The following is a 17,903-nucleotide window of genomic DNA, read 5'->3' on the forward strand; positions in this document are numbered from 1 at the left end:
CACCCCTCTTAGGTCTGCCATACATATCGTTTGACCAGATCTAAAGTAATAAAAGAATGGCACCTATTTTATAAAGTTTAGCTTTGACAACAATAGAATGCAGTAGATCAGCAGTTTTTGAAATACTCAGACCAGCATGTCTGGCATCAACAACCATGCCATGTTCAAAGGTTCTTAAATCTCCCTTCTTCCCTATTCTGATGCTCGGTTTGAACCTCACCAAGTCATCTTCGCCACATCTAGATGCCTAAATGCCTTCAGTTGCTGTCATATAATTGGCTGATTAGCAATTTGAGTTACCAAGCAATTGAACAGGTGTACCTAATAAAGTGGCCGGTGAGTGTATATACATACTGTATATATCTCTATAAATCTATCTATCTATCTATCTATCTATCTATCTATCTATCTATCTATCTATCTATCTATCTATATATATCTATATCTATATCTATATCTATATATATAATATATAAAGTGTATATGTATATACACATTCCTTCATAGTTTATCTGTAGAAGATTTAAATAGCCTACCATGTATAGCACGGTGTTGTTATGACTTCTCCGGATAAGTATTCCCAATCTTTCCATGAACATGGGCAGCTATCAGGAACATAACATTTCCCTTTATGCTCAGCCATACTGCAAAACAACATAATATCAAAATAATATACACATACACATAAATACAAGTAATATACACATAAACAGCCCTCTATGCAATGCATTTCATATCTACATACTTACCCTGGTGGACAAATACACCCACTGGCACAAGGTGGGGATGGGACACATGAGAAATTCATTGCCAGGTTGGCACAAGTGACTTCACAGTTCACACCAGCAGATGGTACTCCAAGAATAGGATTCCTGCAGTCAAAGTATATTTTTCCTTCTGGGCATGTTTGACCTTTAACATAAAATCATTATATATGAAGTAAAAGAAAGAACATAAACTACTACTGTTATTCTTAGCATGATAATATATAGGACATTGTACACTATGCTGTAGCCCTATGATTGACAGACTCTCTTTAGAATGTGATGTATACACATTGATAGATGATGAAAGACAGGCAAACTAACTGAATTTTCAAGCACAATTAGTCTATATTGGTAGATAAGGCATGCCTCCTTTAAAAAGTCCTGCTTACTGTTGAGAAAATGATTGTCCATATTTAAAATGAACCCATGCTTTGCTGCTGATACATATGGGGTATCAGGGGCTGACTGGCAACTTTAGGCCCAGGGGGCAAGTACAAACCAGAGGTGAATGGTGCATCAACTCGGCCCCCCTCCCACTCTCACTCTTCTCCACCTCCTCTTGACCCCCATTCCAGGCTGATGCTCCTCACCGATCAAATCCGGGTTCCCTACCTGGCCAGCAGGGGGCAGTTGGGGAGAGCTGGGACAGCTCGTTTAGGGCTGCCTGGGGTAGGAGTGTCTCCAGTGGGGCATGGAACTGGCCTCTGCTCAGACACAGTTTACACCCTCCTTGCTCAGGGGAAGGCCTGTTCTTTGTCCTTGTCTTCATCCCACACTCAGTAGATCAGCGGTGGGGACTTTATACTTCTCTTCACCAGGAATCCTTTAGGCATGTCTGTGGCAGAAGCGGTGAAGCCTTTTTGCAGGGCATCAGAGTGGCAAGGGGGGCAAAATGCCCCCTGGCTCAGTCCTCCCCTGTGGGGTATACAGGTGCAGGAGTTGAAGCAATATGCAGGATTCCTGATTCAGAACACTGGTTGGGCTTTGCTTCCCCACAGCAATATTAAAATATAAAAGATTGCTAAGCATGCCGAATTGCAAGGAAGCTGCTTAAGAGAAGCTTAAAGTATAGGGATTGTTTTTCATGCATCCTCCACACTTAGTATATTGGTGTAGGAGCCACACAGGGAATCATTGCTAGCCCTGTAGCTTTTCTGCGTAACTCTGCTGTGGAGGGCAGTAAAGGAGGTAGTAAGTGGCTCAGATATGTTCAGTCGACACCACTGGTAAAAAATTACATTAAAGCCTAGTACACACAATGAGATTATCGGATGAATGATCATCCATTTTTTTTTTTTTTTTGCATGCTAGTCTGCAGATCAAAAATCTTAAGGTTACTACAGTATGAAAATTCTCATACGACAAAATAAAAAGTAATGTCATGTGTTGTAGTGTATTTGTATTGAATTTTCGGACGAAAACTGTACTGATTAAACAAAAATCGTACGAACTGGTATGGTAGAAGAAACATTTTCGTGTTTGTCCCTTCTGAAAATTTCGAACAAAAGTTGTGTACTAACAATCAGATTATCGTGCGATCACTTGGAAAGTTATATTTTTTGTACGATTTTCTGATCGTGTGTACGGGCCTTAAGACTTACAACTGCAAAAGATTTAAAGAAAAAGAAAAGCAAAGCCAGTTTATTAAAAGGGGAGCTGTATGCCATAAATAATTGAATGTTTAAAATAATTTAAATGAAGGAAATGCGTGTATGTAACAGCTATTTATTAAAATATGTTCTGAAATGTGCAAATTATAGATATGTGCCTAGTGGTTCAACGATGTTAACATACCTGTCATAGTTGTAGCGGTTTCAGTACACCTCATTGTTCCATTCAAACACTGGCTAGCAGAAAAAGATAAAGAACCTTATTTCTGTAAATAGTGGAGTGAAGAAACATCAATAATAAGCACTGCAGGGCGAATAGTAATGATAATGTGTAATGTCCATTAGCTACCAGATTTCACTTTGATGAAGTCAGATCAGGAGAGATTGATTTTAATTGGTTACTATGAATTATTGCGCTTTGATCCACTGAATAAGGTACAAAGCGAGGATCATTTCACTGTAAACTATACATTTTTTGTCATGGCGCATTCCCATTAAATACATTCTGAAAACAATTATTTAAGGTTAATCTTACCAAGATCCAGACTGTCTTAAAATCACTTCCCCAGGATGGTAAATCCTGCCCTTATAATAACAACGACAGTTTGATCTGCAGTAGAAAGAAATGTTCACAACCTTATAGTATTTTTATATTTAATATTTTATATTATTTTCTAAAAGCAGCAAAGTGCCAATGTGGAGACTGAGTGATTGGTACAACTGATTCTAGCTGACTACTATATATGACATCATTATACTGTACATACTTCATATATGTATATCAGAGAATAATTAGGTTCATACCATGCAGATAAGGTAGCCTAAAATGTAATTTGCAAGTGTAAGTTTCCTAAAGATGCCCATACATATTTTGATAGTAAAGTAGGTTTGGTCAATTTGGACCTACAAAAGCAATGGAGGGATTTACTAAAACTGGTGCCCACAGAATCTGGTGCAGCTGTGCATAGTTACCAATCAGCTTCTAACTTCAGATTTTTCACTTAGAATATAACTAAAGGCAAAACTTTTTTAGTTTTGGATGGAGTGAAGAGGAATTAGAACACCTGTCCATTTTTATTGCTGTCTGTTCCTCCTTTAAGGAAATTCACCCTCTCTATTTGTTCTGTTTACCATTATCATTGAAAGTGAAAGTAAAAGAAATTACCCAAATTTTGGGTTGTCCCCAGAAAATACATAGAGGGAAAATTGTCCAATAGGTACACTAGTTCTGGTGACCTGAGGGTCCCCAAGGAATTCCCTTGATTTACAGGGATTTCCTCTTACTTCCTGTTTGCTATGGGACAGGAAGTGAAGGGAAATCTCTGAAATGGGACACAGATGATGAAAAAAAATCCGACAAGGATTATAATCCCCCCTTACTCTATCCAAAATGAAAAAAAAAAATTTTGCCTATAGTTCCACTTTAAGCTTCGACAATAAAACCTAGAAGCTGGTTACAATGCAGAGCTGCACCAGATTCTGTGTTCACCAGTTTTAGTAAATCCCCCTGTCAGCCTTATATGTTTCACCATTGTTTTTTAAGGTTGACCAAGTGGGTTCATGTATGTGATCCTTATCCTTGCACAATATACAAATTTTGAAAGGGTGGGATTTTAAGAACAACCAGCACCATGAATGACCATTTCTGTTATGGATCGGATCCAAACCTGAGCCTGTTTTGGATTTTGAGTCTGAACTGTACAGTAAAGGCCGATCCATAACCCTGTGGGTTTGCAGGTTTGTTGTCCTGGTTTTGGTTCCCCTTAAGGACACTTTCTGCATGGAGTATGGTCTTCTAGACTGTGTGTTTCCTCCAGGTTCTCAGGTTTTCTACCACAAACTCCTTCTATACTGGTAGGTAAAGAGTTATCTGTCTAAATGTACAAGTATGTATTACTGTGGTATGAGTGATTTAGTGTTATCCTTAGGTCGCTACAGAAGGTGTAAATAAATTCAATCACTGCCTAATATCCGGAATACACGAGTAGAATATCGCCCGATCATTCGACCACCGACTTATGAAAAAGTGTTCGTTGGTCGAAAACTTTGCCAACATACACGGGCCGAATATCGCCCAACCGTTGACCGCCGACCATCGAAACATTGTTCAGCGTGATGTTCTACAGATTTCAAATGAACGACCTTAACACCAATGTATAGAATATCGTTCATTCGCAAACGAGACGACAGAATTTTTCGTTTTTTTCAAACGATATTTTCCGTTCACAATATCGATATCGCTCATTGATGGCTGAGCATTAATGAGTAGAGTATCGGCCGATCGTTCGCTGAACAGAAATTTTCGGCCGATTTTCTTATCGTGTATTCCGGCCATAACAATGCTTGTTTTATTTATCTATACAGTGCCAACATATTTTGCAGCATTGGACAATGAATCAATCATATAAGTCCCTGCACATGAAGACGGTTACTAACATCCTTCACGTGCACATAAACACAGTAGAGCAATTTGGATGAAGGCTAATTAATCAATTAGTATACTCATGAATTGTGGAAAGAAACTTGGGGACCCAGAGGAAACCGGCTCAACTAGGGGAGAACAGGCAAATTCCATTTAGAGTTTTTGCTGAAATATGGGACAATAGAAACCAAACCCAGTACCTCGTTTCTGCCAGGGTTGTGTGACAACTATCATATAACCTATACATATATTCCACCTTTTTAAACTGTGCCTTACATTCAACACATGTACTTACATAGGAACACAAAAACTAAGAGACTCATCAAAGTACTTTCCATCAGGGCAGTTACATCCTTCTATACACTCATCAGTGCAGACTTCTCCCAGGGAAAGAGAGGAACAAGTACGGCCACAGTATGATGAACATTGGTGGAACAACATTCCAAAGCGGCAGACGACTCCTACGGAACACAGTTTATTATTTTTAATTTTGTTCATCAATAGGGTAACATTTCAAGTTACTATACTGTTAATATGCAAATGACGAGGATCAATGCGCTACCCGGAAGAAATCTGACCCCCAAAAAACGTGGATGAAGTGTAAATAATGATCACAATAAAAAGATGTACAAATAATGTGCAAATCCGCAATGAGAAAAAGCAGCCAAATTCCAATCAGTGTCCCCACTGTATAAAAATGTGATAAAATCAATAAAAAATCGGCGCTAATTCATGTGAAAATCTTGATCCAAAAAATATTAAAAAATGTGCAAAAATAATATTCCTAAAAGATCTATAATATTCGTGCAGGTGGGCAATAAATGGAAATATTTAAAAATAGATGGTAATATTTAAAAAAACTGAAAAATCGGCACTAATTCATAAGGAGCTAAATAATAAAAATAGTGACCTGCATCCATGTAGGTGAACAAATCTGTATAGTGTAGTGTGAAGAGTGTAATTCTTCAAAAATGTGAGAATGATGAATGAATCCAATATAGGTGGATAATCTGTGCAATAAATATCTCAAAAAATCCAAAAACACACTACACTATACAGATTTGTTCACCTACATGGATGCAGGTCACTATTTTTATTATTTAGCTCCTTATGAATTAGTGCCGATTTTTTATTTTTTTTAAATATTTCCACGAATATTATAGATCTTTTAGGAATATTATTTTTGCACATTTTTTGGATCAAGATTTTCACATGAATTAGCGACGATTTTTTATTGATTTTATCATATACTGTTAATATGTTTATTCTGGTGCCACACTGATCTATTGGCTGAAATGTGTTGAATGTTTATTCATATGAACATTCACAAGTGCCTGAATTCAATAACTGTAACATATTTTGGAGATCCAAGCATCAATCCAAAACTACTAATCCCATGTGATGTAAAGGATAATGGAGGAAACCTATGTTTCTGCTCCAGATCCAGCAATGTGAAGTTCTACATTGTACTTCACATCTTGCTACAGTAGCTGGTGGCATAAGATTGTTTATTAAAGTTCAAGTAGACATATGACCTCATAGGTTTAATGGTAGAACGTGCATCTGCAAAGTCCCACAAATACTTGCTGATCCTTCCAGTGATGTCCACCTAATGCGGTTCCTGTGATGAGGTGGCAACAAAGCTGTACCACTCCTGAAATCAGAACAGTGTTGCCACTCTCACGTAGGCTGTTCCTGCTTGCACTACAGTGGCATAAAAAGAATGTTGCAAGGGGATGTGGCTATCAACATTTTCACTGCTGATTCACTAGCTTGTAGCTTGCCAATCAGCGCTTAGTCACACCTAGTCCTGCCCACTGCTTGACTTGACAGAAATTCCTTTGCAACCGAAAACCTCCTACTTTAAACTGTAGTGTCTGGAAGGGAGCACATGAAGCACAAATAAAGGAGGATTCAAAGAAGGTAAAGTTATTTGTTTAATGATGAGGCTTGTGCTTTACATATTAAAGTGTTACTAAACCCACAACAGAAAAATGAGTCTGTATATGCAGTAAAATGTGATTGTTATACTCACTGTGGAACCTAAGGGGTTAATCATCTGCATTATGTAAAAAGGCTGTTTGATCCTGTCTTCTCTGTTCCTCCCCTTCTTCCACAGTCCCCAATCCATCTCTTGATAAGACAGAGGATAGGGGACAAGCTGCACATGCTCAGTTTGGTGTGTATTGCTAGAGAGTTTTTTTTTTTTCTTGGGAGAGTGCATGTGATCAGCACAGGGCCAATCAGCACTGTCCAGACAGAGGGTCAGGGGTCATACAGCCTCATAGGACAGTCAGAAGAGAATGAAAACCCCTCCTACAAGCTTTAACCAGACACTGATAGAAGTCACAAGACTGCTCTTACTGCTGATGAGAAAAGTTATTTAGCGGTTGTTATTTACTAGAACTATTGCATTTCCATGCTTTATGTACTGTGGGAGACCAGATATAATGAATGCAGGGTCCTGGGTTTTGCAACACTTTTTGTAACACTGGATTCGGAACCTTATTTAGACTGTTATAGCGTAACCTTTAGATGTACCTTAATCTAGCGCTTATCAAATTCTTACATACAATATCAGTGTGAGCAGAAAGTGAAGGAAAGTACAGAAATTTCATAAAGATGGATATTTACTTGCTGAACACATAAAGATGGACTACTCCTATTACCCTCAACAAATTTAAATGAACAATTTGGTAAAAAAAAAATGTATTTAAGATGAATATTACTCTTCAGGTTATGTATTCAATTATTTAAATTAGGAAAGATACCAATTACACAAATAAAGGGAATTGCTGTTCATCACAGAGAAGAGTCCATTGCTTTAAGAAGAAAACTTTTTACTCACCACAGAATGAAACGTGAGATCTGAAGTTGATAGTGATGCCATGCTTGTTGCAGATATAGGCATAGTGGGCCAGGGCGTTACATAGACAATTACTTCCACATTTACATGCATCAAAGCGGCAGAGCTGGTAATACAGTGCTGGACTGACATATGTATGGCATGGTGCAAAAAGTTCTTGATTGATAACATCACACTGAGCTGCATATCCAACTGGAAGAAAACTATTGTTTAAAAGAGTCCAAAGAGGGTCCAATGTATATGTAATAATTAAATGCATTTATTTACCATTTGATAAACAGGAAACCTGCAGATCTGATAAAAAGATAATGTCCAGGACTGAACACTGCCCAGATCAACACATTCTTGCGGCAGACATGGCTAGATGTTTGCAATCAGCTGCATGTAATCCCACAATGAGTGATTACCTGTGGTTAGGGACAGATGAGAGCAAATGAAAGTAGACAGTTTGTGTCCAGGCCTCTCATCTATCCCTAACCACAGGTAATCACTCTAAGGGCTCTTTCACACTGGGCTCCGTATGTCCGCAAATCATCCTATTTTTTTGCGGATGATTTACGGACATAATGTATGTCAATGGCATTGCGGATGTCAGCGGATGACCATCCGCTGACATCCAATTTTCTTCCTTTCAGTTCTGTTCCATTTTTTGGAACGGAACAGAACCCTATTTTTGTTCCGTTGAAAAAACGGAAAGGAAGCAAAATCGGATATCAGCGGTGTCATCCGCAATCCCCATAGACATACATTATGTCCGTATATCATCCGCAAATGGAGGGGATGATATGCGGACATACGGAGCGGATGACACAAGTGTCATCCGCTCCGTGAAAAAAAAAAAACACCGGAGCGGATCGCAATGCGGTCCGCTCCGTGTGAAAGAGCCCTATGTGTAATTTCATATGAACAGCTTCAGAGTCTGTCATTGATTTGTACAGTACATGCTAAAAAGGCCGCAGCTGATTGCAAACACCTGGCTACACCCACCACAGAAATATGCTGATCTAGGTGGTGTACAGCTCTGGATAGCCCTTTGAATGAGGCCCTGGTTCATACTGATAGAATTACTGATGCATTTCCGAACACATGGAATTGCACGACATTACTTTCTATGGAGGCCATTCACATATATGCAGTGTGATTCTGATGCAATGTTGAAAAGGGTCCTGTGCAAGTTCAGAGCAGTGCGGTGTGATTTTTAACTCCATAGACTTGAATGGTAATCGCATGCAAAACGCTTATCTGTCCTAAGACAACACGGTTTCAGTACATTTTATACAAGTCTCTGTTTTCTGATCTCTGAGGAGAGAGACCAGAAATCACAACTGTATACAAATTGCAAAAAAAACGCTTTGAAATGGCCAACCCCATCAACCCGCAGTGATAAAATCGTACTGCAAAATGGAATCAACTCTCACTGCATCAATGTGAGCCTAGCCTTATACTTGAAAGGCCATTAAGCTTAAAAATAGAGCAGAGTTGCTAGGATTAATTTCCTACCAGGAACATTATCTGCATGGAGTTTGGGTGTTACAATTTTCTCCCACACTTCATTCCCTTTACTTCCTGTTTCAGACACAACAGAGAGTCAGAGGAAATCTTTGAAAAGTGAGGAGGAAACTCCTATGGTGTATTTATCACCAGAACAGGTCTCTCAAATGGACGAGGGTGAATCTCCCCTAAAGAGACACGAATGGAGATTTCAACATTTCCCCATTCTATCCAAAACTATAAAAATTATTTAACTAGATTTACACTTTAACTGGGTTCCATTCATGTTGTCCTAGAAGCTATGTATCTCTATGATTGTGGTAGGTACATTATCTCTAAACTCTTTTAAAGAGAGAAGTGAAGGATCAATTTACACTGCAAAATGCGTCACAAATAATAGCATGGTCTTCAATGAGTAATACTGTACATAAGATCTCTTTCTAAAGGCTTTCACCTAAATAAACAACTTGTATAGCTGTAGGTGCACAGCAAGCATTAATATAGTCTGCTGGTCCTTATGAGATTCTACAGTCAGTCGTGTCTGTAAGGCTGTAAGCTCCATTAGCAGCCATTTGCTCACTAATAAAATGGTGCCACCCTCAACAAATAATGGCTATAGTTCAATGCTCCTTTTTGTTTTGGCTAAAGTCACCCAAGGCATTTATTTTGGATGACTCCATATAAAAAATTGAAAAAAAAATGCAGGTCAGATGTTTCCTTTACCATTACTGATCCAGAAAAAATTTGTGATCGACCGATATTGTTTTTTTAGTGCCGATACCAATACCGATATCTTGGTCATCGGATATCGGTATCGGCCGATATTGGCCGATATTTTCGGACATTTAAGTTTTCACAGGTACAATTGTGGAGGGATTTGGGGGTCTAAAAGACCCCAAACCCCTCCTCTGCACTTAAAAGCATTCAAAACAGCCAAGTTTGGCTGTTTTGAATGCTGTCATTTTTGTAATTCTGGCGCCGAATACCCGGTAGTGATGTCATGAAATCACTTCCGGGTTTTTACATGGAGATCCGATCAGAGCCGAATGTGGCTTTGATCGGGTCTTCTCTTTGGCGGCCGTGGAGGTAGGATGCCCAGGTCTCCCGGAGGGACGGGAGACCCGGGTGAGCCGCAGAAGGAGGCGGGAGGGGGGACGTCCCCTCCCGCTCCTTGTAATGACAGCCGAGCGGCTTCTCAGCCGCATCGGTTGTCATTACAAGACAGCCGACCATTGGCTATGGACGCCGGCACCGGGGTGATGCCTCTAGCTGCAGGCATCACTCCGGTACATCACTTTCCTGGAATATCGGGAATATCGGTAACCTCCGGGGCTGATTTCGATAAATCAGGGAAAGTGCATATTGGCCCCCGATATATATCGGCATTGCCGATAATCGGTCGATCCCTAAAAAAAAAATGTTTGATCATTATAAACTACATGCTTTTTATATACTTTTATGGGCCTCTGTGATTTTTTACAATCTTTTCTTTAAAAGCTTTTAGCAAGAATTTTCTGTCTACAGTCAACATATGATTTATCCTGTATATATACATGTATCATTTAGAGTTACATACTGTATGTCAATAGAGAACCTGGAGAACTTACCATTTTGAAGATTAGTGTCACATGGGTCCACTACAGGGATGTTTACTGGAGTTAAACAGGCTGATGAGATTTTCCAGGCATTTGCATGAAGTTGTGGGGTCCCTTCAATCATACCTGCTGGAGAACTGATAAAAAGAGGAAATATCAGTGAATTCAAAGCTTTACTGAATGGGCCCTAGGATCCTCTGCAACAATCATCTGCAACCAAGATCAGTAAATGCTACTTTTTAGCCCTCGGTCACACCGGCATGGCATGCCATGCAATTTGATAGTTGCAAATTGCATGACAAGTCGCACTCTATTATCCGCAATGGAAGCGATCAAATAGGTGAGACTCTGACTCCATCGTAATCGCACTGGTTTTGAAAGTAGTTCTTGCACTACTTTTTGCAAGTTCAGGTGCGACTTGCATAGACATCTGTGCATGAAGCCGTACAGATGTCTTCCAAGTAGCACTACTTTGAAACCATGCTACTTCAAGTGACGTAATATGATTTCAATGTTGCGTGTTTTGTGTGTGAAAGTGTAATTATTCAACAGCATTATATATGGACTCTTAAATCAACTTGTGTAACATACTTAAAAACCTTACATGCTGGCATAGTTTGGCGTTTTATAAACCCCCACACATTACACCTTAAGTGTGCTTTCACATGATGCACCGTCCGGCGCGGTCTGTTCTCTGCTCAGCGGGGATCGATCCACCGATCCCCACTGAGAAGGCAGGTGACAGCTCTGTCTCTGCTCCACTCCGATCTGACGGAGCAGTCAGATTCCTGCTGTCCTTTATGGGGGAATCAGATGAGAACGGACCACCTGTCCGTTCTCATCCGATCCCATCTGATCCGATCCGCTGGACAGATTTTACGGACAGGTTTGGAACCGGATAGCAGCGGGTGTCAGCGGAGAGGTCTCCACTGACATCCGCTGCCCCATAGGGATGCATGGAGGATTCGATCAGGTCCGCCTGAAAAACTGACAGGTGGATCTGATCGGATTGTTCGTGTGAACGGACCCTAAGGAAAAAAAAGAGGGCACTACACATGACCACACATTTAACTTAAGTTTATATGTAAGTGCAAGCCATAAAATTTAAAAAAAAAAAGGAAATGTCACCAGGTGGTGGGGTGGAGGGATCCGGGAAATAAAATGGTTTGTATGCTGGGCTCAGGCTTTTATTAAATCAGGCAAATCCATTATGACATATATCGACATGAATGACAACATTGTCACAGTTTGTTTTTACTTGTCCAGTTCTATTAGCTCATTACTGCAGCTAATTGCTGTAATAGTAGAGCTACCCTCATTGACACATTTGAAATGTCAGGATACACCTCAAATATACTGAACTGTACACTTTAAAACCCTCTTTATTCCATTAAGCTATGCACTATTTTAGTGCGGTAGATGCAAAAGGCTGACCTTCCACAACACATATTGGGCAAGTCAAAAATTTGCTTTCCAGTGATTTAAATCATAGCGACCAGTAAGGCTGGATACACACTATACTTTTAACAATTAATGTTTGTTGTTAGATTTCCTTTAGATTTACCTTCAACTATGTAGTGGAAGGGCCTGCCTGATTGCATACAAAGTAAAAGTGTTTAGGTCTGACCTCATATTATATGATTTTGGTAAATCTAAAGGAGAAAATCTAAAGAAAGTTGTATAGTGTGTATCCAGCTTATGATTTAATCTTAGCTGAAACACTTGAAGTAAATTGAAATTTTAGCGATTGCTATAGATTCCAGTTAATTGGGTAAGTGCTATTATTTTATGTTAGATAAGTTGCCACAAAAATATATTTTTAAGATATTATTACCTGGCATCACTATGCTATTACTGCCTCTTGTCTTTTAAAAAGCCATTTGAATTCACAGTAGACTATAAAATGTCTGTGCTATGTTATTATTTACTGTATATACTAGAAAATTGAACCCATTCATTAAATGGGACAAATACGGAAGTGCGTGTAGATGCTGTGATAGAGTGTGAAGAAGAGCATGCACTGTCAGAGAGTGGAGTCATGTGTGTTAGTGCAGTGACCTAGAGTGGAGTCATGTATGTTGGTGCAGTGGAAGTAGGGACTCATGTGTGTTGGTGCAGTGGCCTAGAGTTTGGTCATGTGTGTTGGTGCAGTGGCCTAGAGTTTGGTCATGTGTGTTGGTGCAGTGGCCTAGAGTTTGTTCATGTGTGTTGGTGCAGTGACCTAGAGTTTGGTCATGTGTGTTGGTGCAGTGGCCTAGAGTTTGGTCATGTGTGTTGGTGCAGTGACCTAGAGTGGAGTCATGTATGTTGGTGCAGTGGGAGTAGGGACTCATGTGTGTTGGTGCAGTGGCCTAGAGTTTGGTCATGTGTGTTGGTGCAGTGGCCTAGAGTTTGGTCATGTGTGTTGGTGCAGTGGCCTAGAGTTTGGTCATGTGTGTTGGTGCAGTGGCCTAGAGTTTGTTCATGTGTGTTGGTGCAGTGGCCTAGAGTTTGGTCATGTGTGTTGGTGCAGTGGCCTAGAGTTTGGTCATGTGTGTTGGTGCAGTGGCCTAGAGTTTGTTCATGTGTGTTGGTGCAGTGGCCTAGAGTTTGGTCATGTGTGTTGGTGCAGTGACCTAGAGTGGAGTCATGTATGTTGGTGCAGTGGGAGTAGGGACTCATGTGTGTTGGTGCAGTGGCCTAGAGTTTGGTCATGTGTGTTGGTGCAGTGGCCTAGAGTTTGGTCATGTGTGTTGGTGCAGTGGCCTAGAGTTTGGTCATGTGTGTTGGTGCAGTGGCCTAGAGTTTGGTCATGTGTGTTGATGCAGTGGCAGGGAGTAAAGAAGTGTTGGTGCAGTTGGCATGTCAGAATGTAGGTGGGGCCTGGCGTGGTGTGGAGGTAATAATTAACACAGTCAGGAGCAAAAGAAAATTTGCACTGAAGTAATAAAGCAACTTTTCACATAAGACCTGGTGAAAACAGTTACCCAGCAGGGAAAACTCAGTTTCTAAAAACATGACAAAGTAGGTTCCAGCCAAACTGACAGCAGCTGTTGACAAGGGACAGAATGGGGCTTGGCCGCCTTTGCCTTATCAGGAAAGTATCCAGAGAGATGCGACCCTATACTTTCCCTCGTCCTCAGGAACCATTCCCTACTGCTAGCACTGTCCCTAACAGATGGGGTACTTTCCCTACACTACCCACTTGCATAAAGCACGGCAATCTTAGGGGCCAGGGTCCTAAATAGACTCTGGCCACCAGAGTCAAATGGACAGTCAGCATCGAATCAGATCGCTGCCTGTAAGAGATCGTTTGGCTTGCAGAAATGTGCATGCTCGCAAAATTATTAGCAGAATAGTGACCTGGCACACGTGCACAGGCGCACACACAGTGCATGTTGGCACCAGACGGGCTATTTAAGGATGCTTCTGCTTATGCATAAGTGCTGACTGGTCTTTCAAGCTGTTCCCTGCATCCTGCGTTCTTCATTTTTGTTTCCCTTCTTGCTGACCCACCTTGCCCTTGACCTTATCTTGGAACCCGCTTCTGATATGTCGCTTTACTCCTGACCCTGCCTCTGTTCCTGACTTCAGCTCTGGTTATGACTTGGCACCTCGCTGCCCACCTGTTGATGACCCAGCCTATTCCTGTGACCATGCTTCTACCTCTGATCCTGGATGTCCTTCCTGCTCGATTGCTTGCCTTGCTGTCCATTGCACCTGCTCTGCACTTTGCTGAGAGTTCTGACAAGCCATGCATCCTGAACCTGCAGCACAATTGGAGTGCTCATTTAATCTCAGCTGGTTCCTATCAACACCTGCTGGCACTTGTGTTTCTCCGGTCCCTCAATACCATCTGTTCCACTCTCAATGGGGCCAGGGCTGAAGATATAAGAGAGGTCAACCTCATCATATCAGTCCCCTATCAGGTATGTGACACTGCCCTAATGACTCAGGAAACCGTAGAGGAACCCTGTTCCCCATGACTTCCTCTCCCTCTGCATTCTCGCTGCGGTTGAGCGCCACCTTCAGGGTAGACAGCAGACTGCACCTGCCTACAAGCACAGTGAGCGTCAGAGGAATTGCAGTGAGTGTCATCATGCCCATTTCTAGTAGTGGTGAATGGGATGCCGCACATGCATTCACTCTGGACTTGTCTCCATTATAATGGCAAGGTACAGCGCTGTGATCACCCAACACTTCCTGTGAAGTTCTAGTACCTAATGATGTCACTTTTCTCGGCCCATTACGATGGACACAAGTTAACTGTTTATGTACAGGCTACATAAGTTTCACTGCTATAATCACCTGGGGGTCACAATTTTGTTTGCAAGGTTGGAATGTATTACTCCAAATACAGGCTTCCTTTATATGTTGGGGGGTTGCTACCTGTGGTTAGATTTAGGGGTCCACTTAAAAGCGGAAAACATCTTTTAAAAAAATACCATGGCAAAGTATGATAAAAAGACAAATGTCTTACAGAAAATCATCTCTTAGGTTTCCATTAAATGTTCCACATAAACCCAGCGTTCTCCTCTTCCATGCACTGCTGGCTTGAATATAAAGTCTCTCTCCTCCTTTTCCAAACTGAATTCTTATTCCAAACTTGGTTTTTAGTTGAACAAACATTGATGACAAATTACGAACCTCGATATCACCTGCAGAAGGAACAAGAACATGTAAAAGAAACATAGCAGGCGCCTTTCTTCTCTCCAATCAGTTTTCACTAGGTAAGTAAAATATGATTCCGGAAATTATTGCTATTGGTAATTTGGCAAATACCCTTAGCATTTACCCTTTTTACCAGAGGTGTGCTAGACAAGCTTTTTTCATATGCTCTGTATTTTACTGTATGCAGCATCACTTTTCATCATACATATTTCAATCCAAATAAACACCTGCACTTTAATTTTACAGCCATCAAGTAAAACCACTAAAAGTTACACAATCCAGAAGTACATTAGTAAATATATGTATTATAGCTTCTGATTTCTGATTTGTTTCATATTAACTGTAGGTTAGTGGTTTTAGTTGCAAAGTATACTTGGTTTAGGCTACTTTAGGCTAACCCTAACAATAGCTGCCATATAATGTATCACAGAATTAAACAAGATTCATGGATCATTTTCCCCCTTCTATACATGCCACATAAAATTCAGATGACTCATAGCATCAAACTACTGTTTGCGAGTATCAGAATACTACCCTTACATGCTAAGATATAAATCAGTGGGGGTCAGTTTACAGGGTATAAGGATTTAAATGGCAGTCCCCAACATCACCAGAGGACAGCACATAGTATTCAGTACATGTGTTGCTACAAAAGACTGTCAAAAACTGTGTACATGCTGCAGGAGATGGTCAAAAACTGTGGGCATACTATAAATGTGGTTGGAGATTGAAGACATGCTACAGGAGAAAGTAAGAGACTTCTAACATTGTGCAGGAGACTGCTAGATATCACTGCCAGTACAGTCATTTATGGACAATAGCTCCCACTCTGATGTGGTACTCTCCTAGGATAGGATGCTAGGTTATTTTAGTTTGGCTCCTTCTGTAATCAAGGGAGCAGTATTAGTTTGGCCTGGTCTGCTCAGGGGATTCACAGGCTCAGAGTTTAATTGCTTCCCCCTGCCTCTGTAAGAAGCTTCCAGAGCTTAGGATGAGAGATTCAAACAACAATATTTTTCAGGTTCCAGCCAATCCCTGGAAATAAGTGTCCAGAAGGGGGTTGGAGTGGTGATAAATTAACTAAGACACTGGAGAGCAGGGTTCCGTCTCCCTAATAGAGTTCCAGAGCCAGAGGGGCTGCTGTCCTCAGGCTGCCTATGGACTGTACAGTCACTCTTGAGGCCTTAGCAGTGCCAGGGCTAAGGGCCTGAATGAGTTTTTCTTGCAGCTGATTAAAGTTCTTAACCATTGGGGATCTGGTCTGGAGAGGTGTCATCTCACTCACTGTGCCATGCCCAGAGGAAGCTGGAAGGCAGCAGCTGTCCTGGGGACTTGTGAGAAAAGACTTTAAATCTATCTCCGTGAGTGGGTAGTGTTCTGGACGCTGCACTGGGTACCAGCAATTGTGCATCAGCGCAAGGTAACCAGATGCCAAAAATACTTGTCCCTTGGTCTTCAAATGTGAGGCCCTAGACCTCCTGCAGCAGGTTCTATGCACAGTACAGATGTGCCACTTTACAGGAAGACTAAGGGGACCCCCCAGGCACTATATTTAACCACTTTAGCCCCGGGAGATTTGGCTGCTCAAAGACCAGGCCCTATTTTGCAATTCAGCACTGCGTGAATTTAAAGGACAATTGTGCGGCCGTGCGACGCTGTATCCAAACAAAATTGACGTCCTTTTTTTCCCACAAACAGAGCTTTCTTTTGGTGATATTCGATCACCTGTGCGATTTTTATTTTTTGCGCTATAAACAAAAAAAGAGCGACAATTTTGAAAAAAAAATATTTTTCACATTTTTTTATATGAAATTCTCAAAAAAAATGTAAAAATCTACATTTTTTAACATTTTCGGCCAATTTGTTTTATGATTGGTTTGCGCAAAAGTTATTGCGTTAACTAACTACAGGAAAGATTTATGTACGGTAATTTTTATTGTTTTTTTTTTTTTTAACTAGTAATGGCGGCGATCTGCGATTGTTTTTGCGGGACTGCAACATTAGGGGGTTAGGGGTCCAGACAGATCGGACCCCTAACTGACATTTTTGACACTTTTGGGGGTACCAGTGACATTACTACAGTAATCAGTGCTATAAATATGCGCTGTTACTGTAAAAATGACACTGGCGGGGAAGGGGTTAACTTTACTGGTTATCAAGGGGTTAAGTGTGTCCCTAGGGACATGATTCTAACTGTGATTGGATGTGGCTTGATGTGTAAGAACAGAGATCAACGGTCCTACATAGCAGAACCGTTTGATCTCCATCCTAAATAGTAGGATCGCATAGCCTCTGTGATTACTTTAGTGAGAATGACAGACGGCTGTGTTTACATCAGCAATCTGTCCTTCTCTCACTGCAGCGGGAGACTGCGAGTGGCCGGCGGCCATCGGAGCCGCCGGTCACACACGATGACTCCCCAGCTGACGAGCGGGGGTGGGAGCGCGCCTCTGGCTGCGCGTGATCGCCCCCTAGCTCCTCCCAGGCTAGCGCCGTACATGT

General features: G+C 41.1%; 1 protein-coding gene across 1 annotated transcript in view; it reads right to left on the reverse strand.

The window, feature by feature from the left end:
• Nucleotides 1-17,903, reverse strand: part of OTOGL (otogelin like) — a 234,872-nt gene that overhangs the window by 145,039 nt on the left and 71,930 nt on the right. The window contains exons 12-19 of the mRNA XM_082255665.1: nt 15,211-15,388; nt 10,764-10,888; nt 7,648-7,857; nt 5,095-5,260; nt 2,913-2,987; nt 2,562-2,614; nt 750-912; nt 537-644 (exon numbers count right to left, since the gene is read on the reverse strand). Of these exons, the coding sequence (XP_082111791.1) occupies nt 537-644; nt 750-912; nt 2,562-2,614; nt 2,913-2,987; nt 5,095-5,260; nt 7,648-7,857; nt 10,764-10,888; nt 15,211-15,388 (1,078 nt within the window). The remainder of the gene's footprint in view (nt 1-536; nt 645-749; nt 913-2,561; nt 2,615-2,912; nt 2,988-5,094; nt 5,261-7,647; nt 7,858-10,763; nt 10,889-15,210; nt 15,389-17,903) is intronic.

The sequence above is a fragment of the Pelophylax lessonae genome, assembly GCF_965119305.1.
Source record: "Pelophylax lessonae genome assembly, chromosome: 4".
In the NCBI taxonomy this organism is placed as follows: domain Eukaryota; kingdom Metazoa; phylum Chordata; class Amphibia; order Anura; family Ranidae; genus Pelophylax; species Pelophylax lessonae.